The 23,708-nt window shown below is 42.6% G+C and overlaps 1 protein-coding gene across 1 annotated transcript in view; it reads right to left on the bottom strand.

Annotated features, from left to right (window-relative positions):
• Positions 1–14,165: 14,165 nt before the first annotated feature.
• TNFAIP8L3 (TNF alpha induced protein 8 like 3) overlaps positions 14,166–23,708 on the bottom strand; it is a 50,395-nt gene continuing 40,852 nt past the window's right edge. Inside the window, 1 exon segment of the mRNA XM_059915196.1 lies at positions 14,166–15,657. Coding sequence (XP_059771179.1) covers positions 15,095–15,657 — 563 coding nt within the window. The 3' untranslated portion in view covers positions 14,166–15,094.

Raw genomic sequence — 23,708 nt, 5'->3', positions numbered from 1 at the left:
TTTCTTTAATCTTTTATGTAATCTATAAAGAGATCTTCACCCCCAGGCTGGGCATCCTGAAAAAGGGGGTTACGTGGAAATGGAAGTGAGAACATGCCTAAAATCTACTTCAAATTTTTATTCAAAAATGGATACCCTAGCTCTTGAGAGTTAGTAACATTGCCTCTTTTCATGGTCCCTTCAGCCCTAGGGATTGGTGGCAGCTTGGGTTCATGTTACTGCCAATCTATGGGGTGCATTAATGTACCCTGTTAGGCTCCTCAGCCTTCATCAACTTGATAATCAATTCCTTGTAACAAATTCTCTCATTTGAAATGTCTGGGGTGCTTTCTGTTTTCTTGACTGAACCTTGATTGATTCAGAGCTCTTCTCTATTTTCTTTTTGTCATAATCTTTAGGTGCTTAACGTTGCCCACTTCATTCCGTTATGGTAATCTACTTAGGGTTACTGCGCTATCCCTTCCTGGGTTTTCTGTATTTTATATACCCTGTCCTCTATCTTCTATCAAAACTTGCCACATCAATATTCCATTACATTGTTTTCCAAGAAAACAGCTAGCTATTTGACCTACAGCTGTGCCAAGGTGTTAGGCATGATAGTGGATTACTGTGTATCCTTCTCAGGAATATTTAAACTTTGCATAGAAATGTATGGCAATATGATGCTTTACTCAAAAGAAAGAGTCCCAATGTTAGAATTTTAGGCTTTTCCCTAGGAACTCCTAAAATTTCACCAAGTGTGTGGTGCTTACATTAAGTCGGTCCTTTCTGCTGAGAGACTATCATTTTCTCAAACGGACCAGAATTTGGGCAGCCAGAAATGAAACAAGATGGGCTCAGAGAGACCATAGATTGAAAACAGCAGGAAATTTTCTGTTATTTGTTTTTCTGAAGTGGGCTTCCAAGCAAGGTCTGCTGATCAACAGAATAGCTAAGTCCTGTTCTCTAGGGGTAAAATTGTACCATGGAGGAGGAATTTGGGTTAATGGCTCGGGAGAGGGCAGGGATGGTCAGATGGAGAAATGACAGGGCAGGCAATTGTGTTTGAGCTCCAAAGCAATCAGGTTCTAGTTCTTGTAAAGAACAAGGATAGAAACAGAGGAAGCAGAGGGGAAGCAGAAGCAAATGCGCAGCTTTGTGACTCCTCAACTGCTTCCAGACAGCCTGAGATAGGACTTGCTACAACCTGAGAACAACAGAAACTACTGTTTACCTGGGCAGGTGACAATGACCACACCCCTTTATATGAAGCCTTGGCTGCCTCCCTCCAGGATCAGCCTGCCCTTAAACAGTCATCCAGAAATTCCCCAGGGAAAGGAGTAATGTCAAATAAAGTGACCTACAATGAGGGATTCTTCCAAAACCCAAAAAGCCGTTACCCAAAATAGGCATCCAACATAGTCATTTATGACTTGCCATAAATACCAGCACTAGCAATATTATCTTCATATGAGGAGTTGACTTCATAGTGCTTTAGAAAGTTACAGCATTATAAATATCTACGAATATGTTATTTCATCTGCTTCATAATTTGTCTGCTCCAACAGAGTTCTGGCCAATTTTAGAAGTTTCCATGTAAATATATGAATATAGTGGTAACAAGATAATGAAAACAGAACAAAATGAGGTCAAGTATCACATTTTATCCACAAACATTATGATAGAATGAAATTGTTTAATGGGTGACTAAAGTAAATTGTGTGTGTGTGTGTGTGTGTGTGTGTGTGTGGTGGAAGTGGGGTGGGGGGAAATGATGTGTGTATAGCCACCAGGCTAAAAGAGAGAAAGGATGCCTAAATAGGGAATGCAAGGAGCAGACATCTTTAGAACCTCTATTTTCCCCCCCTCTGGTTAATGGTGTTCATCTTTAGAAATGATTTGGTGGTGACCTAACAGACTAGACTCAGCACATTTATGTACATACAAATTTAAACTGGCACTTTAACAGTAACAAAAAATGTTACTTTATAACACTCAGTGCCCTGTGACACATCTGGAAGTGTGCCATTAAAGGAAATTAATTCTGAAATGGAGTTGGTTCCCATCTATTGTCACTAAAAGTCATTTAGGTGGAAGTGAACAGTGTGGGGTTGACTCTGTGAAGGTGTTAATTAAGGGAGCAAATAAAGAAATGGGTTAACAATTATTGCTCATGCCAGTTTCCTGAAAAAATATGCCTGGGGTCTGATCTGTGATTCTCTCTTCTTTCTTTGAGTTTGGAATCCTCTCCTGCTCCCAGTTACTTTTCCCGCTACTTGAGATTCTCTGGGGAACCTTATTGATGGCTTTGGTTCCCAGGTATGCTACAGGTTTGGAGCTGGCAGATTTCAGGTTGAGGAGTTTCAAGTTCAATACCCAGGAGACACATCGGAGGGTTCAGCTGCTGTTTGAATGTCCATGTTGTATAGGTAAATTGGTGACAGGGTAGATTAAAAAACCACTGCTTAGTGGTTTGCTGGCAACTGATTTCCTCCAGACTTCCTCTCAAAGGCTCAAAGTGAACTCAGTAATATTATTTCTAGGAAGGAGTGGAAGTAAAGGTGGTAAGAGTATTGATTTGAGACTAGGAGAGATGCCTAGGTCTGGAAAACTTGGTTCTTCCTCCTCCTGAGACTTCTGTTTATAAGGGCAGGAGATGTGGCTTTAGAGAGCAGGTATCTGCCATATAATCTGCTTTGGAAGTAAGCGGCAACAAAGGGGGAATGAAAAAAAAATCTAATTTACCATTTAGTCTAAAAGTAAACAAAACTATACCTTATATCTAACCAATTCTTTAAGTTTATTTTTATTTTTTATTTTTTGTAATGTGGTAGCTCCAGGACCACTTTGGATAGTGAATACCAGTGACCAGCACCTTTTAAGTGCCTCCTGCCTGAGTGTTTGTTCTCTCTTGTCCTGGTTTCAGTGGAAACTCAGCAACCTCTGGGCCCTTTTACAAAGCATAATTGGGGGCTTACAAAGAAAGAAGATGGAGTTAAGAGCATTCACAAGTAAATTCACCCAACAACTGCTATAAGGGGTGTAGGTAAGCACACACCAGATATTCAGGAAGGTTTGAAGGATGAAGTGAGATGCAGTGAGCTTATTATAGAACCTGGTGGAGCTCAAGGAACAATTTCTGAGATAAACATCCTTATTCAAATGCCACAGACACACTGTTTCCCTCAACAGAGAGACTTGAGGCCCAGCAGTTTTTATGCTAGAGCAAAAGATCTGGGTCAGAATCAAAGTTTTAAAGACTTTTTATTGAAGAAGTTAAAAGATTCATTGGCCAGCAGCCAAGTGTAGTCTGATTTGTTTGCATTTCCTCTGGGAACTCACAGGCAAGCAAGGAACTGGCCAGCCACGACTGTGAGGGTTACTCACTCCCCTGTGGGCCTTTTCTCCCTGGGCATTTACAAGGTGGGGGAGAGAGCCAGGGGAACCCTTTCCTCACAAAGGCCCAGTTCAGCAGCCCAGTCAAGCTGCAGTTCTCTTCAGGGTAAAGAAGCCTGCAGTCTCCCCTCCCATCAACCCAGTGTTTATTAGTCCACAAGTGAGACCAACATCACTCAGAGGGTGAGAGGCAGTGAGGGGAGAGACGGGAGGTGACATGTCACCACTTCTCTCTACCAGTCATGGTCAGAGGACCTGCTCCAGGCTCAGAGGCATCAAGCATGCATGCTCATGGGCTGGTTTTCCTTGTTCAAGTTCTTGCAGGTGTTAAGTTTTGCCAAGAATCTTTCAAACAACCCTACTGTCCATAGTTAACTCAGAGAGCTTGGGGGAAATTTGTTGACAGAATTTAACTTTAAAAAAATGAAAAAAAAAAACCAGCAAACCCAAAACTTGTTATGGTTTTGGGATTTAGAAAAGAAGGTGCTGGTATATCCACACGTGTGTACACACACACACACACACACACACACACACAGAGCATGAAGATCCCTCTCTTTTTCTCAGGAATTTGATCATATTGGTAGAAAATTAGGCAAAAATGTAACAGGATATATGACTGCAAGAAGATGGAGGAGGAGTTGAGAGATTTAAAGAGGTGGGTCCCTGGTTCTCTGGGACCAATAAATCCTGACATGTGGCTGATGCCCCTTGCTGAGGAATTCATGACCTCTTCAATAGTCTGAACACCCAGGTAGGGGGTGGAACAGGAAAACTGGAGGTCCTACTTGTATAGATGTGCTAGGGCATGGGGTGAACAGACAGGGGACCCAAGGGTGAATGTGCCAAGGAGGATTCTGGGAAGGTAGTGGAGTAAGAAGCAACAGGAAATGTGTTTCCTCACCTAGAATAACAATCGCACTGGCAGAATTTGTCTTACATAACTATTTTGGAACTCTGGAGTTTATTGAATAAGGCTTGTCACTTCCAGGGGAAGACTTGGAAGGTTAATTTTGGTCAATTTCCGCTCTTAGCACAGTAGTAGCTACCCATTCCCTATCCCCAGCCACGTGGCAGGCAGCTGTGCGCACATCCCTGTAGCATCTTACGTACAGCTTGCAGGAACCAAGGTGGGCAAAAAGGACCCTGTCTTCCAAATATCGGGGATCTATGCTCTGATCACTGATTGCTCCTTCTGATCACAGAGGTGCAGGTGATCATTGTCGTACCTCCCACCATTGCTGTAAGTCCCTCATCTTCCAGCTGATGTGACTTCTAGGGGATTTAGAGAACTGGCACCTTCCCCTCTTCATATTTCTCTTTTTTCCTTTTTGGGAGCCAGGTATCAAAGACAAGGACATTCAAAATCACCTTCATATATGGGGAAAATTAGAAAGTGACTATGCATGCCCAGGGAAAAGTGCAAGCTCAGAAAGGACCTGAGAATACCTTAGGTTTATAGCTCAGGCTTGGCACAGAGACAGCCTATGACAATAAAACAACAACAACAACAAAAACAACAAAATCCAGCAAACTCTGGGAAAGGGGAAAACCTGATTTCCAAAGTTAACACATTATTAGATTCAAATGTCCAGTTTTCAACAAAAAATCATCATCCAAGGATCCTATATCTGGCTAAACTTTCCTTTAGAAGTGAGGGAGAAATTAAGACGTTCCCAGAAAAACAAAAGCTAAGGGAGTTTGTTACCACTAGACCTGCCCTGGAAGAAATGCTCAAGGGAGTCCTGCAGGGTGAAATTAAAAGACACTAGGCAGGGCTTCCCTGGTGGCACAGTGGTTAAGAATATGCCTGCCAATGCAGGGGACACAGGTTCGAGCCCTGGACTGGGAAGATCCCACATGCTGCGGAGCAACTAAGCCCGTGTGCCACAACTACTGAGCCTGCGCTCTAGAGCCTGCGAGCCGCAATTACTGAAGCCCATGTGCTTCAGTAAGCCCTTGTTGCTCTGCAACAAGAGAAGCCACCGCAATGAGAAGCCCGTGCACCGCAATGAAGAGTAGCCCCTGCTCACTGCAACTAAAGAAAGCCCACACACAGCAACGAAGACCCAAGGCAGCCAAAAAAAAAAAAAAAAAAAGACACTAGGCAGTAACTTGAAGCTGTATGAAGAAGTAAAGATCTCAAAAGCAGTAAATACATGGGCAATTATAAAAGCTAATATTAATGTAACAATAATTTGTAACTCCGCTTTTTGTTTTCTACATGATTTAAGGACTAGTACATTTAAAAGAATTATTTGTTTATGTTTTGGGGGACACAATGCATAAAGATGTCATTTTATGACATCAACGACTGAAAGGGGTGGGGTCAGAGCTGTAAAGGAGCAGAGTTTTTGTATGTTATTGAAGTTAAACTGGTATAAATTCAAATTAGAGCATTATAACTTTAGGATGTCAAATGTAATCCCCAGGGTAACCACAAAGAAAATAGTTATACACAAAAGGAAATGAGAAAGAATTTTAACATTTCACTACAAAATATCAGCTAAACACAAAAGAAGAAAGAAATGCAGGAAATGAGGGACAAAAAGCTATAAGGCATATAGAAAACAAGTAGCAAAAGGACAGAAGTAAGTCCCTCCTTATCAGTAACTACTTTAAATGTAAATAGATTAAACTCTCCAATCAAAAGACAGAGATTGGCAGAATGGATAAAAACACATGATCCAACTATATGCTGTTTACAAAAGACTCACTTCAGATCCAAAGACACAAATACGTTGAAAGTGAAAGGATGGAAAAAGATACTTCATGCAAATAGGAACCAAAACAGAGCAGGAGTGGCTATACTAATATCAGACAAAATAGATTTCAAATTCAAAAATGTTACAAGAGACAAAGAAGGACATTGTATATTGATAAAAGGTTCAGTACAGCAAGAAGATATGACAATTATAAACATTTATGAACTTAATAGCAGACCATCAAAAGCCGTGAAGCAAAACCTGATAGAATCAAAGAGAGAAATAGATGGTTCTACAATACTATTTGGAGACTTCCGTACCCACTCTTCCTTACACTTAGCTGAATCCGCCCCCCTTCCCCCCATGCAGAGGCTGATGAGGCTTGTCTTCAACACAGAGGATGCTTGAGGCTCAACCTGGTTCAGCATAATGAGTCTTAGTCATGGGTGTCATCAGGATTTGTTTGCTCTGAATCTACAATCATAGGGCAATTCCAATATTGAGAAATTATTGTTTATGATATTTGGTGGGGGAGGGGTGAGCCACTTTTATATTGCTAGTAAGGTGAGTTGGGGTTGGGAGGTGATAGCTAAAGGGTACCAGGTTTCTTTTTGAGGTGATGAAAATGTTGTAAAATTGACTGTGGGTATGGTTGCACAAAACTGTGAATATACCCAAAGCCACTGAATTCTACACTTTAAATAGGTGGATTGTATGTTACGTGAATTATATTTCAATAAAGCTATTTTTAAAAAGGTGAGTTCACAGACTTAGAGAATGAACTTATGGTTACCAGTGGGGAAGGGTGGGAGGGAGGGATAGACTGGGAGTTTGGGATTGACATTTACACACTGCTATATTTAAAATAAAATGCCTAAAAAAATAAATAAAAATAAAAAGGTGAGTTCGCAACACCAAGGTGCATGGAATATCTTGGTGAAGATATGTATTAAAGATTATTCAAACAATGCGGGGGAAGGTTTTGAGAATTCCATAAAATGTCCCATTTGTTGGGGGAATGGCTTTATTAATATATTTTAAAATAATTCTGATAGTTTCCCATGATATTTGACTCAAATCGGTAATGACTTATTCATGACTTTGCATATTACCCTGTTATCTCTACAGAGATACATTACTGGAGTTGGACACGTTTCAGCTTGAAATGTATGTCTTAGTAAAAGATCAGTCCTAACATTGAATAGCAGTGGGCCCCTGCTAAGCTGGTGACTGGCTGGCTACCTGGGCCCACATTGTGCAGTTCACTGGTCTTTGTGGTTTTTACCTTGCATTTTCTGGCTTAAAGCTTTTCCCTTCTGAAATCACGAATTTAGATCTACAGTCAAAAATCTTTTTTTTAAATTGAACTGTAGTTGATTTACAGTATTGTGTTAGTTTCAGGTGTACAGCACAGTGATTCAGTTTTGTTTGTTTTGCAGATTATATTCCATTATAGGTTATTACAAGATATTGAATATAATTCCCTGTGGTATACAGTAAGTCCTTGTTCCTTATCTATTTTATGTATAGTAGTTTGTATCTCTTAAACCCATACCCCTAATTTGTCCCTCCCACCCTCCCTCTCCCCTTTGGTAACCATAAATTTGTTTTCTATGTCTGTGAGTCTGTTTCTGTTTTGTATATACATTCATTTGTATTATTTTTAATTTTTAAAAATTTAATTTTTTAATTTATTTTTATTTTTGGCTGCATTGGGTCTTCGTTGCTGCGTGCGGGCTTTCTTTAGTTGCAGAGAGTGGGGGCTACTCTTCCTTGTGGTGTTGCGTGGGCTTCTAATTGTGGTGGCTTCTCTTGTTGTGGAGCACGGGCTCTAGGTGTGCAGGCTTCAGTAGTTGTGGCTTGCGGGCTCTAGAGCGCTGGCTCAGTAGTTGTGGCGCACGGGCTTAGTTGCTCCGCGGCATGTGGGATCTTCCCGGACCAGGGCTTGAACCCATGTCCCCTGCATTGGCAGGCGGATCCTTAACCACTGCGCCACCAGGGAAGCCCTGTATTATTTTTTAGATTACACATATGAGTGGTATCATATAGTATTTGTCTTTCTCTGTCTGACTTATTTCACTAAGCATAATATTCTCTAGGTCCATTAACCCCTAGTAGGCCTCATCATTTGCAAATATTTTCTCCTATTCTGTAGGTTGTCTTTTCATTTTGTTGAAGGTTTCCTTTGCTGTGCAAAAGCTTGTAAGTTTAATTATGTCCCACTTGTTTATTTTTGCTTTTATTTCTTTTGCCTTGGGAGACTGATCTAAGAAAATATTGCTACAATTTATGTCAGAGAATGTTTTGCCTATGTTCTCTTTTAGGAGTTTTATGATGTCATGTCTTATATTTAGGTCTTTAAACCATTTTGAGTTTATTTTTGTATATAGCTTGAGGGAGTGTTCTAATTTCATTGATTTACACATAGCTGTCCAATTTTCCCAACACCACTTGTTGAAGAGACTGTCTTTTCTCCATTGTATATTCTTCTCTCCTTTGTTGTAGATTAATTGACCGTAGGTATGTGGGTTTATTTCTGGGTTCTCTATTTTATTCCATTGAACTGTGTGTCTGTTTTTGTGCCAGTACCACACTGTTTTGATTACTATAGCTTTGTAGTATAGTCTGATGTCTGGAAGGGGTTGGCCTCCAGCTTTGTTCTTTTTCCTCAGGATTGCTTTGGCAATTCTGGGCCTTTGTGGTTCTATATAAATTTCAGGATTATTTATTCTAGTTCTGTGAAAAATGTTATGGGTATTTTGATAGGGATTGCATTAACTCTGTAGATTGCTTTTGGTAGTATGGCCATTTAAACAATATTAATTCTTCCAATCCAAGAGCATGGAATATCTTTCCATTTCTTTGAATTGTCTTCAATTTTCTTTCTTTTTTTTAAATTAGTTAATTTTTTTTAATTTCTTGGTTTACTTTTTTTTTAATATAAATTTATTTATTTTATTTATTTATTTTTGGCTGTGTTGGGTCTTCATTGCTGCGTGTGGGCTTTCTCTAGTTGTGGCAAATGGGGACTACTCTTTGTTGCGGTGCGTGGGCTTCTCATTGCAGTGGCTTCTCTCGTTGTGGAGCACAGGCTCTAGACACGTGGCCTTCAGTAGTTGTGGCACACGGGCTCAGTAGTTGTGGCTCATGGGCTCTAGAGCACAGGCTCAGTAGTTGTGGCTCACGGGCTTAGTTGCTCCACGGCATGTGGGATCTTCCCGGACGAGGGATGGAACCCATGTCCCCTGAATTGGCGGGCGGATTCACAACCACCACGCCACCAGGGAAGACCCTCTTTCTTTTTTAAATTTTTATTGGAGTGTAGTTGATTTACAATATTGTGTTAGTTGTCTTGAATTTTCTTTATCAGTGTTTTATAGTTTTCAGCATATAGGTCTTTTGCCTCCTTGGTTAGGTTTATTCCTTGGTTTTTTGATTGTCTGTTTTTGTTTTTGTTTTTACTTTCTGTACTCAAAGATCTTGAAGGGAATCATTGAGGTGTCATTTCTCAGTCCATTTGGAAGTATTGCTTCATTTGAATAATGAATAGCTTCACTTCTAAGAAACATACAATATAGAAATGCGCAGAGCTTCTTCCCTCTTATGATGCTCGGAATGTGAAATTTTGGAACTGGAAGGATTCTTAGAGACCTTGTGCAACTCTCTGTTTTTACAGTTGAGGAAACAGGCCCAGAGAAGTGAAGTATTGATATAAGGAAATCACCAGGTATTGGGCAAGCTGAGACTAAACCTCCTGACTCATGGCTTGTTTCATATTCTATACCTTCTGCTGCCTATGAAAGCTGAAAAGAAAATAAAACCCAAAATACTCATCTCCCTGGTCTCCCCAAACCCAAACTCAACATCCTGTTTCTAAAATCAAGTTGTAACTGTTTCTGAATCACAGAGCAGGGGTAGCCCCATCCTATCACTGAGGAAGTATGACTCTCTCAGCAGGGAAGCTGCTGCTCTGACAGTTGGAAGGACCCCACTTACCCCCCAGGGACCAGCCCACAAGCTCTTCCTTCACAAGTGACAGAGGCTGGAAGAGTGCTCTCTCCCTCCATAAAGTAGGCTAATTGCGGCTTCCTTGCTAGCCTCTGCACTCGCTCTGTGCCAAGCTCTGGCTCCCACCCAGCTCCTCCTTAAGGCGGAGCCAAACCCCAGACTCCCTTGTCCCAGGAGCTGGTCCAGAAAGGCCTTAGAGTCAGCAAGAGGAGCTCTATACCACAGCCTGGGGGACCCTGGCTGCCCAAGCTCCAGCTTCCTGGGTGAGTGGCCAGAGCTCTCCTCTGTAGAGACCTGCCCCAGCTCAGCAAAGAAAGGACAAGGTAGGGAAAGGACAGGTTAGTAGTGTCACTGAGGAATATATGAATATACCACTATACCAATATAATGAGAATATACCAGTGCTGGAGGTAAGGTGTGAAAGAGAGCTTGCTCTGGCTGACCACTCCTTCTTCTGACACTGGGAGGAATTCTGAGTGTCACGTGCCTTACGTTCAGACAAGAAATAAGCTCCTGGGATCCTGGGACCACACAACTGACGCCTGGACCTCTGCACTCCAACAGGTGCTGCTGGATTGGGAGAGTATGAGCAGGTGCAGGTGACTTTTCTTCACAAGGAGGTTTTGCAAGTTTTCTCCACTCTTCCCTTCCTTGGGAGGAGTAGTGCCTGGTGTGTCCAGTGATGGCCTCTCTTGTGCTTTGAGATTTATTATCAGAATTGCCAGGATGGGTTGGTCAATTCTTTGATTACTTATGGTAGCTTTTTCTGGCCAGTTTTCAAAGGGAAGGCAGGACATGTGGGATCCCACCTCTTTCTGTAGAAGGCCTATGTGTCCCCCAGACACAGGTTCACCCCTCAACCTTTGAGCCCCAAAAAATGAGTCACCGTCAAGGACAGGGTGACACTCATTCATTCTCTGCAAGTCTATACTTTCATATGTTGTAGCAACATTTCTCAAAATGAAGAACTCATGGACGCCCAAGCTATGCCTGCAGACCCCTAGGGGATGCCCAGGCCTAGTTAGAGAAACGCATTAAGTTAAATTCTTTTCTTTTCTTGATCAATCAGCATGAACAACAGTGTAAACACAAAGAGAAACTCGGACCCTGAAGACAGATGGCACCACGTGGCTATAAGGTAGTCATCCGTATGTGACTCAGAAGGTACTGAGGCTGATTTTGATATTTTAAAAAAAATATTTATTTATTTGGTTGCGCCGGGTCTTAGTTGCGGCACGCGCGATCTTCTTTGCTGCGTGCAGGATCTTTGTTGCAGTGTGCGGGATCTTTAATAGCGGCATGCGGGGTCTAGTTCCCTGACCAGGGATCGAACCCGGGCCCCCTGCATTGGGAGCGCAGAGTCTTAACTGCTGGACTACAAGGGAAGTCCCTGATATTGATTTTTTTTTTTTTTTAAGTTGTCAGAATGAAACAAAAATTTAAAAACTCCTTTTAGAACTCATGGACTTTAACCCACTCCAGCTCACCCCTGCTCCCCCAGAACTTTCAGGGATTTCCAGATGCCATTTTGAGGAACAGGATTGTAGAAGAGTCTTTCCCCTATCAAGCAAGGCCTCCCTCTAAGGAAAGAGCAAGAGGTGGCCTGGTTTGAGCTGTGGCCCTATAGCAGGATCACACTAAACAAAGGAAACCCACTGACCACACAGTTCTGAGTTGGGAGGGCCTTGGAAACCCTTTCTTCAAAGGATCTGATTCATGACTCTATTGTCAACATCCCATTCCATTCCTGGACAGTTCCTGCTAATGCAATGTCTTCGCAGCCAGAGTTGGCTGATCTAGAATTTTCACTGATTGGTTTTGCTCTTGACATCTGGGACCATGTTGAATTTTTTTAAAAAGCCCCCAAAATATTGGGGCAGAGGGTGCGTAGGCCTGATTTGAGCTCCTTTCTTTTTTTATATAAATGGTTACAAGAAGTTCATTGGAGCAGCCAATGAATGTACTGATTTGCTTCTGAAAACTGTACAGATGGGTGAGATGGGAGTTTGGAGGAGAAGTACAGATGGCGAAGTCTTTTCATTTGGATTTGTCACTGAGCAGAGACCTGGAGTTGCTGAGGGTGTCAAGACTCACAAATGCAAACACAGGGAAGAAGAGTGATAACAGACACGTGGCAGGCACAGCCAGCAGGGAATGTGATTCTGTAGGGTTCAAACACACGAAGAAGGACACAACCAGGGATGGGTGGAAACTTCAGCACAAGTCCCTGGTGTCCTCCCCTGGGGACAGAGCTGAGTGCTCAGGGATGGTGGAAGACTCAGTGATGTTTCCAGATGAAATTGCTCCTGCCACGCCCCCAACCCTTAAAGAGTGGGTCCTGTCTCTGCCCTTGGCTTGCTGAGCCAGGTATTGCTCTCTGAAGTTTGCGTGGGGCTTGAGCAAGTGAGTGTTTTAGTACTGTTGCTTCTTTTGAAATCGGTTTCTTTAAGGTGCCACCTACATGTAGATATTGTAACTTTGCTTTTGTGGGTTTTCACTATCGAAAATGTAGTACAGAGTTCTAAGCACAAACGTACATCACAGAGTCTTATTTTTATAAGCATCTGCTGGCATCTGTCACATTGTTTTCAACCAAAACAGCTTTTTAGGGGCACTAAGTGATGTGGTTAGAGTCTTCAGGATAAACCAATAATGAGATTCCTTGGCCACTAGATTGTTATGTAAAATATTTGAAATTTGTAAGCTTTTCTGTTGGCCCATGAAACTCAGTCATCACTTGAATTTACATGCCAGCGGTATATTTGAAAGGCATACACGGGATAGGTGTTGACTTTTTAGAGGCGTGGTGGGTTAATTGTGCCTGGGTAACCCAGGTTCCCTTCGCTACTGTTGATACAATGGAGACACACCCCGCTGGCCTCGTGGTAGAGCGCCCTTTGGCTGCCTCAGTGGGGAAGCCTAAGGTGGTAGATCGTTTTGGTCCACACCGTCATTGCACCCCATTCCTTCAGCGGCTCGAGGCTCAGAACCTCCCACTGTGCTGTGACCTGTGGAGAGGGGAGAACCCGCAATCCTCTTTGGCTGGGGATCCTGCCTTCTTCCCTGCTGTGTCTCAGATGGACAGGAGACAGTTCCACCCATTCCTTTGGCAGGGCTGAGTTCTCTGGGTAGGTCCACATACTTAGTGAAAAAAGAACCTGCTTCTAGAACCATCCATCATACTAGAAAGCGGTCCTTCATCAGACAAGTACACCAACACAGGCATTGAGGAGGACTCTGTATGTGAAAATTCGGCTACGGCTGGGCTGCTTGCTGCCTGGTGGCAGGTGGGCAGGTAGGAGCCTGTCGCCCGTAGCTTCCACAGGCGCTGCCTAAATGACCAACAACCTCCCCAGCCCAGATGTGCACAGGGCATCACTGTTCCGTCCCTGGGACTGTGAGAAGGGGCTGGGCCATGTTGGTCAAACATGGAGACAGGGGCTGACTTAACTATTCCCTATTCCCCACTGGACATCCTTCCTGTGAAGTAATTTTGAATACTGGTGGCTGAAGAACTTAACAGGATACTTTATACTGATGTTGACATGGGAGCCAGTTGGGGCTGAATGGCCACAGCAGGTTCAGTGGCCAACTTTTCACACCCTCCCACAAACCATCTCTTGATGCTCCTGCTAGAGAGAGGCCATGGGGTGGGATGAACCATGGGGCTGAGCTAATATAGTATTTTTGCATTATCATCAGATACAGGAGAAGCATAACAGGACAGGAGGTGATGCTGGAAGGGCAAGTCTCTTAAGGTGGTGTCCTCCAGACAACATTATAAGGCATTAAATATTTTGTGTGAAAGCGAGGCTTTGAGACATTCAGAGAAGGCGGTCACAGTGTCCATGAACTAGCTCCCCACTAACCAGGGGCACAGGCTCCATCCTATACGTGCTCCCCCAAGGGCTACTTTCCCTTAGGGTCTAAGTGCAAAGCTCTTACTCTTCATTGTCTTCTTCCTTTTAATCCCATTATTCCTAACACTGTATCTAACTCCAAGGAATTTGATTTTTGAATCACAACTCCAAAACTTCTTATTTGAAGGGTAATTTCAATTTATTAACAAACCAGAGAAAACAGCACAGAATGACTGTGAAAGACCAAGAAAGACGGATAGGGCTTCATTCTGCCCAGCTCTCCTGCGCATGCCAGCATAAACCTTCCCCGTGCCTCCCGGATGGTGCCCCTCAGATGGGGAGAGGCCAGTCCTGCAGGGGCAGGGGGAGCACAGTTCTTCTCTGCTTCTGCATGATGGGTGGGAAACTCTCTCTCCACTCTCCCCCTCTGCCCCCAGAAGGTTTCCCTCTGCAGGACCATAAACCTGCACATCTAAGACCTAAAAAACACAGCTCTTGAAAAACATTTTTCCAATTTGCAGCTATACTTTTTCACACCTTTGGATTCATTTTTATTTTGTTTGAAACAGCACATCTAGAGACAAATTGCAAACCCAGCCCATTAGAAACTATTGTTCTTTTCTCTGCTGCTTAATAGTCTAGATCCAGGTTGATCCCTGCCACATGCCAAAGAGAAACTAGTAAGACCTTTTATTAGAGTTTTTAAAAGCATGAACATAATCTCATTTGATCCTCACAGCAGCCCTGGGAGGTAGGCAGGTGGGCATGATGGTTCCAGGATCCAGAGGACAAAATTGTAACTGATGGAGCTGGGAACCAAACCCATGTCCTCTGACCCCTGGTCCAGGGCTCCTTCCACTCCACAAGATGAACTGGGCCCACCTAGATGAGCAGAGCAGCTTTTCTGCTTAGAATAGATGAGATGTCCTTTGGGCTTGCAAACAAAGGAGATTGAAGTACAGACCTCAGCAGAGAGCTTAGGTGATAAACACACCTGAGCTCAATCTAGCATCAACATCAGAGGGATGAACAGGACAGAACATGGGCATCTTTGACAAGGGTTTCTTCTTGTTTTCCTAATTCTCACCTGGAACACGCTGGGTGCTGTAACATGAATGCAGCCAAGTCCAGGAGGAGGGAAGGCATTCAGAGGACTTTCTCATCTAGCAATTTATTGATTCCCTCACAAATCCTCTTGAGGTTGGGCCTACAGTCTCCATCCAGGCTATAAAGGGTGGAGAGGAACTCCATATCGGCAAAGTGGTTGAAGACATGGTTGATGCGCCCGTGGGTCCTGGGTGTCAGGTGTCGCTGTACCAGTTCATGCACCAGGTCCTTGCACTCATGTAGGAGCTTGGAGAGCACATTTCTATCGAAGGTGTATTCTACCTCATAGAAGCTGACGATTGTCATGGCGGTCTGGTTCAGTTTCTTCCTGAGCTTCTCCACAATAACAGCTTCCTCCTGGCTGAACTGGTTGTTCCGGTAGAGGATCCCAATTTTGATCGCCACCTTGATTAAGTCTTTCATGATCTTGTGGGCTTCCTTCTTGTTGTGTGTGTGCTCTTTGGTGACTTTGTAGAGCTCATCAAAGATCTCGCTGCTGGTGTCATCAATCAGCATGTTGGCCACAGTTTTACTGGCTATTTTGCTCAAAATCTTCTTCTGGGCTTGAAGGGCAAGGTTCTTTGAACTAAAAACATCAGGACCTATGGTAAGAAAAGAAATAAAAGTTATAGAAATACTAGAACTGTTTATTATGTTTCTACCAGTAAAACATACTAACTTGAACTTATGTTCTTACAGCAAAAATTCATGCCTTCATACCCCACGACTCTTTTATGAAACCCCACCCCAGCCTGGTTACTCCACTGTGCTCGCCACATGACATGCTTGTTTACCCTCTTGAACCTTTTAAATTGCGCTCTTTCCTCTCTAGACGTGGTCTCCTCGTGTCCGGGCCAAATCTCACACTTTTGACTTAGTTCATGCAAAAAGCCTCCTTGACTCTATTTGCTCACAAAGAACTCCCTCCAATGATTATTGCACAGGAAACTATTCAGTTTTGCAAATTTACAGGAGGAAATTATTGCTTAATGATAAGAATGTAGCACCAATGCCAGCCCTATTCTTAGGACAGACCTGGGTGGTTGATCATGGTAGTATTTTTTGACTGAGTCTCAGAATTCATATTTCATTGAGTCTAAGATGTATTTTTTTTCATGTTTGATATCTTGGAAATTGGGATGTGTCTTATAGTCACTGTTGCCAGGTGGTAGTTGTGCTGTGGTTGCATTACCTATGTGTACATCAGTTTACACAATAGGAGAGAGATTTGGAATAAAAGTCATGAGTACTCTTGTAAGAAATGTTGCTCACCAATGTTCTCAATGGCACACAGAACCACATTTTGTGGGAAACACAGACATAAACAATTCCAAGCAAAGATGCTTCAGCTGAGTACAGAAGTACCCTGAATGTGAGGAAGCTTAGAAAAACCAAAGCCACTTTATTTCCCCGTTACTTTCCACTCTATGAACGAATGATAACAATATATGTTAAAAGCAATAACACTGTGTACAAGTAAGTCTAAAAGGGATCTTTCAATAAGTATAAAATAAAAATTCTAAGCAATAAGAAAGCAATCATTTGCAGTCTAATTGGCAGCATTTTCTTCTTTCTTAAGAGCATAAAAGGCATCTTATAATCGATGGTGTCTTAGATTGGATCGAATACTCCATGAAGTCACCAGTTAGCTGGAACTGATACTTGACAGTCAGCAGTACGTGTGTGCATCGTTCTTATCTTCCCAAGGACATTCAAGTCGCTGGAGGACAGAGACAACATCTCCTACAGCACCTAACTCAGTTCTGGGCACAGGGATGGAATGGTGTTTGTTAAGTTAAATGCCAGAGTAGTACTGCAGAAGAATAAATTTTCCTTTGAGAACTGATGGCTCTAGGATCCCTAGCGTTTTAGTCCAGTGCTCTGTGGCTACATGGAAGTGACAGGCAGCATTGACAGACAGGTGGCCACACATACTAGCTTCTTTTTTTTTTTTTTTTAAACTTTGGGTTTATTTATTTATTTATTTATTTATTTATGGCTGTGTTGGGTCTTCGTTTCTGTGCGAGGGCTTTCTCTAGTTGCGGCAAGTGGGGGCCACTCTTCATCGCGGTGCGCGGGCCTCTCATTATCGCGGCCTCTCTTGTTGCGGAGCACAGGCTCCAGACGCGCAGGCTCAGTAATTGTGGCTCACGGGCCTAGTTGCTCCGCAGCATGTGGGATCTTCCCAGACCAGGGCTGGAACCTGTGTCCCCTGCGTTGGCAGGCAGACTCTCAACCACTGCGCCACCAGGGAAGCCCCACATACTAGCTTTTGCAATCCTGTCTGGCCCCTCCCCAACTCATATCCCACCCCCTCTGCCCACCTCAGACCCATCCCCTCAGTGGAATGCCATTAATCCCTGGTGCTTAGGTCTTGCAGACACGGACTCAGTAAACACTTAAACACAATTCAGACATACGACCCAGCACTTCCTCCACCCGCATATCCCCTCATGGACTGACTCTCTCCCTCCCAGCCCAGCCTTGCTCCCTAGGCCCTGGGTCTTTCCAGGACAGCTACTTCTGCTCACGGACCTCTTCCAGCTGTAAGCCGCAGGGTCACGGCCTGGAGTGGGGTCACTAAAGTGGGATCAGCAGAACTAAAGCAGCAGGCACCACGGGTCTCCCACAGCCCCAGGAAGCTCTCTCCTAAAAGTCTGAGACCATAGACTCTTTAAGCAACTTCGGAGCAAGTGACCCTGATACAGCCAGGATTTTCCCTTCAGCTTCAGTGTGAAGGGAATAAACAGTAATTCTTGACTTTTCCTTATGGTGAGATTTATGCCCTTCCAGAGTTTGAGACAAATAATATTACTGCCCGGTCTGATCATCTACCATGGTCACCCAGACCTTTGTGTAAATAACCTTTGTTCCAAAAACATCAAATTCCTCTTCCCCAAAGAAATATTTACCAGCATTAAGGATGTTTAAAAGATTGTGCTGTATGCTTTGAAATCAGTTCCACAGGAGAAACTTAAAGACTTTGAGCTTTGGCTCTGTCACCAAAATAAGTGTATGCCTCCTTAGGTGATTATTTTGATGGGAACAATGGAATCTAGATGGATCTGTTCTGGAATATCAAAAAATGAGTCATTTCTTTGTAGACACAACTCCTAAAAACTGCTTGAGAAGAAGGTATTTGAAGACGTTCTCTGGAAATGCAGCACACATGCATTTACACAGAAGCAACGCATCAACTGTGTGTCCACTGGAATGTAAGCTCTGTGGGAGCAGGGATATGTGTCCAAGCCCCACTGGACGTCCCAAGCCCAGTGCATTGGTGGCCCATGGCAGCTGTTGTTGAATGAGAAAGCACTGGCTCTGTGCCAGGCACTTCATGGCTTTAACCCTAAGAGCTGGGTGAAGCTGGTGTTTTTAACCAAGGCTTCCCTGCTAGCCAGATTCCAAACCCTGCTCTTTTCACCACCAGCATTCCCAAAAGTTTTCTCCAGAGCAGTGGTCATCACACCTTTTGCTCTTACAGCCCCATAAGAATTTTGAAAAGCTAGTACCTCCTTGCATATTTTTTAACTTGACAGCAAGTATTTTTCACCTTATGGTTAAATAGTTAGAATTTCTAAGTAGATTAAATGTCTAGATATTATAAATATTGATACTTTAAAATCAACGTGTTAAATTATTCTTTTAAAAGTGTCCAGTGTACATACCACATACCACAGTGATACAACATCCATTATTGTCCATTTTAAAATGACAGGAGCAAGCTCTCCTTTAAAAATTAGAGCTGCCGCCATAAACAAGACAAAAAGACAACCCTCAGAATGGGAGAAAATTTTGCAAACGAAGCAGCTGACAAAGGATTAATCTCCAAAATCTATAAACAGCTCATTCAGCTCAATGTCAAAAAAACAAACAACCCGATCCAAAAATGGGCAGAAGACCTAAATCGATATTTCTCCAAAGAAGATACACAGATTGCCAACAAACACATGAAAGGATGCTCAACATCACTAATCATTAGAGAAATGCAAATCAAAACTACAATGAGGTATCACCTCACACCGGTCAGAATGGCCATCATCGAAAAATCTACAAACAATAAATGCTGGAGAGGGTGTGGAGAAAAGGAACCCTCTTGCACTGTTGATGGGAATGTAAATTGATACAGCCACTATGGAGAACAGTATGGAGGTTCCTTAAAAAACTAAAAATAGAACTACCATATGACCCAGCAATCCCACTATTGGGCATATACCCTGAGAAAACCATAATTCAAAAAGAGTCATGTACCACAATGTTCATTGCAGCTCTATTTACAATAGCCAGGACATGGAAGCAACCTAAGTGTCCATCGACAGATGAATGGATAAAGAAGATGTGGCACATCTATACAATGGAATATTACTCAGCCATAAAAGGAACAAAATTGAGTTATTTGTAGTGAGGTGGATGGACCTAGAGACTGTCATACAGAGTGAAGTAAGTCAGAAAGAGAAAAACTAATACAGTATGCTAACACATTGTATGGAATCTAAAAAAAAAAAAAGGTCATGAAGAACCTAGGGGCAGGATGGGAATAAAGACGCAGACCTACTAGAGAATGGACTTGAGGACATGGGGAGGGGGAAGGGTAAGCTGGGAAGAAGTGAGAGAGTGGTATGTACATATATACACTGCCAAATGTAAAACTTGATAGCTAGTGGGAAGCAGCTGCATAGCACAGGGAGATCATCTCGGTGCTTTGTGACCACCTAGAGGGGTGGGATGTGGAGGGTGGGAGGGAGGGAGATGCAAGAGGGAGGAGATATGGGGATATATGTATATGTATAGCTGATTTACTTTTGTTATAAAGCAGAAACTAACACACCATTGTAAAGCAATTTTACTGCAATAAAGATGTTAAAAAAAAAAAAAAAAAGAGTCATGTACCACAATGTTCATTGCAGCTCTATTTACAATAGCCAGGACATGGAAGCAACCTAAGTGTCCATTGAAAGATGAATGGATAAAGAAGATGTGGCACATATATACAATGGAATATTACTCAGCCATAAAAGGAAACAAAATTGAGTTATTTGTAGTGAGGTGGATGGACCTAGAGACTCATACAGAGTGAAGTAAGTCAGAAAGATAAAAACAAATACCGTATGCTAACACATATATATGGCATCTAAAAAACAAAAGGTTCTGAAGAACCTAGGGGCAGGACAGGAATAAAGACGCAGACGTAGAGAATGGACTTGAGGACATGGGGACGGGTAAGGGTAAGCTGGGACGAAGTGAGAGAGTGGTATGGACATATATACACTACCAAATGTAAATAGATAGCTAGTGGGAAGCAGCCACATAGCACAGGGAGATCAGCTCAGTGCTTTGTGTCCATCTAGAGGGGTGGGATAGGGAGGGTGGGAGGGAGACTCAAGAGGGAGGGGATATGGGGATATATGTATATGTATAGCTGATTCACTTTGTTATACAGCAGAAACTAACACACCATTGTAAAGCAATTATACTCCAATAAAGATGTTAAAAAAAAATCAGACTTGCTACATTATTCTTTTTTCTCCTTGAAATTGTATCTCTATTCTATGACATCCAGAAACTTTAACTTAATATCTGTTTTTATGCTTGAAAATGTTTTATTTGATCAACCCATCATAATTCTCTATAACCAAAGGATCCATACATATTGAAATTTAAATTAAAAGATGATTCCAGTGATCAAAATCTCCAATCCTTAAAAAAATTCCTTCTGGAGTGAGTTATCATTCTAATTATTTTGGGTACAAGTATTAAACTTTTGATAAATACTAAACATAAAAAATAAAGTTTCATTGGAAATGCACCTCCAAATGAGATGGGTAGGGGCAGGTTATGGTGCTTTGATTAAGAGAGGCATCACCAACACCAAAGCTTCACATCATCCCTTTGTTTGACCAGGTTTTGCAACCCAGGAAAATGTATTTGTCCCAGTAAGATTCATTATGGGTGGGAACCCCATGACTGAAACGGTGGAAAGAAGGAAGATTCACCACCCTTTGACCTCAGATTGTTGCTCTGACAGATGAATTTAGAAAAGAGTATTTCAGCTTCCTTGGTGGCGCAGTGGTTAAGAATCTGCCTGCCAATGCAGGGGACACAGCTTCAAGTCCTGGTCCGGGAAGATCCCACATGCCACGGAGCAACTAAGCCCGTGTGCCACAACTACTGAAGCCTGCGTGCCTAGAGCGTGTGCCCCACAACAAGAGAAGCCACCGCAATGAGAAGCCCTCGCACCGCAACGAAGAGTAGCCCCTGCTCGCCGCAACTAGAGAAAGCCCACACGCAGCAACGAAGACCCAACACAGCCAAAAAAAATAAATAAAATAAATAAATATAAGAAAAGAGTATTGCAGTGAGAAAGAGGAATTGGATTTATAAATCAATTCCCCCAAAACTCTCATCTGCTCATCGCATGGAAAGTCTCTGGTCTCTCCGTGGTGCACACACCAGTTTGAGTCCTGCTCTTCCGTAAGAGCAGCAGCATTCCATGAGATGTTAAGTGGTGTTCTTTGGGGGGTGGGGGTGGGGGAGGGGAGTAAAGAGGTTTTTTTTTTTTTTAAAGGTTATACTCCATTTATAATTATAAAATATTGGCTATATTCCCCATGTTGTACAATATATCCTTGTAGCTTATTCTATGCATAATAGTTTGTACCTCTGAATTCCCTACCCCTATCTTGCCCCTCCCCTCTTCCCTCTCCCCACTGGTAACCATTAGTCTGTTTTCTATATCTGTGATTCTGCTTCTTTTTTGTTATATTCACTAGTTTGTTGTTGTATGTTTTAGATTACACATATGAGTGATATCATACGGTATTTGTCTTTCCCTGACCGACTCATTTCACTTCTCATAGTACTCTCTGAATAAACTTTCTTGATCAAATAAGTTTGGAAAACACTGGGTTAAGCAACATTAAACAGAATCTTGTAAGACTTTAAAAATATTTCTTTAATTGATTAGGGTGTTTTATCAACTGTCAGAGAGGGGTGGGTATGGTAGGCAGAATCATGGCCCCCAAAGATGTCCACATCCTAGTCCTGGAACCTGTGCGTGTGTTAGTGTGTTATCTTATCTGGTAAAAGAGACTTTGCAGACATGACTAAGTTAAGGATTTAGGGATGGAGAAATCACCCTGGATTAGCCAGTGAGCCCGATGCAATCACAGGGGTCTTTATCAGTGAAAGAGGGAGAGAGAGTCAGAAAAGGAGATGTGGTGATGGGAGGAGAGGATCGAAGGGATGTAAAATAGCTGGCTTCAAAGATGGAGGAGGGAACCACCAGCCAAGGAATGTAGGCAGCCTCTAGAAGCTGAAAAAGGCAAGGGAACAGATTACCCCCTAGAGCCTCCAGAAAAAATGCAGTCCTGCTGACAACAATGATTTTCAGACCTGTGTAACTCATTTAGGATTTCTGATCTCCAAAGCTGTGAGATGATAAATTTACGTTGTTTTAAATCACTGAGTTTGTGGTAATTTGTTACAGTAGCTCGAGGAAACTAGTTCAGGTGAGTAGAGTGTGGTAAAGCATTTCCCAATTTTATCTGGTCAGGAAACTCTGATTTATTTGTTGTTGTTTTTTTGTTTTTTGGCGCACTGCAAGGCGTGCGGGATCTTAGTTCCCCAACCAGGGATTGAACCTGTGCCCCCTGCAGTGGAAGCACGGAGTCTTAACCACTGGACCGTCAGGAAAGTCCCAGAAAACGGTGTTTTTTGAGTAGAGTGACCAACTGCCCTGATTTGCCAGGATTGAGGGGTTTCCTGCATGGTGGACTTTCAGGGCTAAAATTGGAAAAGTCCAGGCAAACTGGGACAAGTTGGTCACCCTATTCCTGAGCTGCTAGTGATGCATATATCATTGACCTAAAAAATGAAGAACCAGGGAAGTAACAAAGGAAAAATTCCAGAGAGAGGAAGATGATACATACCTAATATTGAAGATCCTATCATCTCAGCAGGGTAAGCTGTATACTCTTGTTGCCGCACTTACCACCCTTCTCTACTTTTTAATTCTAGAGTCAATCTTGACCTTTTTTTTTTTTTGTCTCTTTTGGGCCAAGGTTTCTTTTGTCCCTTGGTTGCTCTGCAATTATTGAGCATTTACTATTTGTTCAACTCTGTAAGAAGTGCTATGGGGGACGTCCTCCCCCCTCCCCCCAATATTTAATTGGGTCCTACTCTGAATATGGTCCTGCAGGGAGGCGAGATATAGACAAATGAAACAAAACACTTAAACATGTGAAACAGCCCAAATTGGCATGAGTGAGAACAGCTGGGGGAAGCTCTATGGGCTCTGAAGGTGGACTTGAATGTGGATAGGTGGGGATGGCTACGATGTCAGGAAGTGGTTTCTAAAGTTATCGAAACAGGCCAGCAATTTTCCCCAAATCACAAAGACCTTGGGTGGTTTCCCTCATATGTTCTCAGCTATTTCTCTTGTAAAAGAACATGTTATTTACCTACAAAGGGACTTGAGGTACAAGCTTCTATGGTGAGGGCTCAGGAGGGTCACAGGTATCAAATCTCTGAAGCCTAACAATCAAGAGGCTAGAGCAGAGGAATTACAGATCATCAAATTATAAGGGAAGCTTTAATAAAAAACAACAAGCAAGTAGATTCCCATACTTACTCCAGACTGTCAGTATTAAAATCT

This window comes from Balaenoptera ricei, chromosome 2 (assembly GCF_028023285.1).
Source record: "Balaenoptera ricei isolate mBalRic1 chromosome 2, mBalRic1.hap2, whole genome shotgun sequence".
Classification (NCBI taxonomy): domain Eukaryota; kingdom Metazoa; phylum Chordata; class Mammalia; order Artiodactyla; family Balaenopteridae; genus Balaenoptera; species Balaenoptera ricei.
This window is presented reverse-complemented; position numbering and strand designations above follow the sequence as displayed.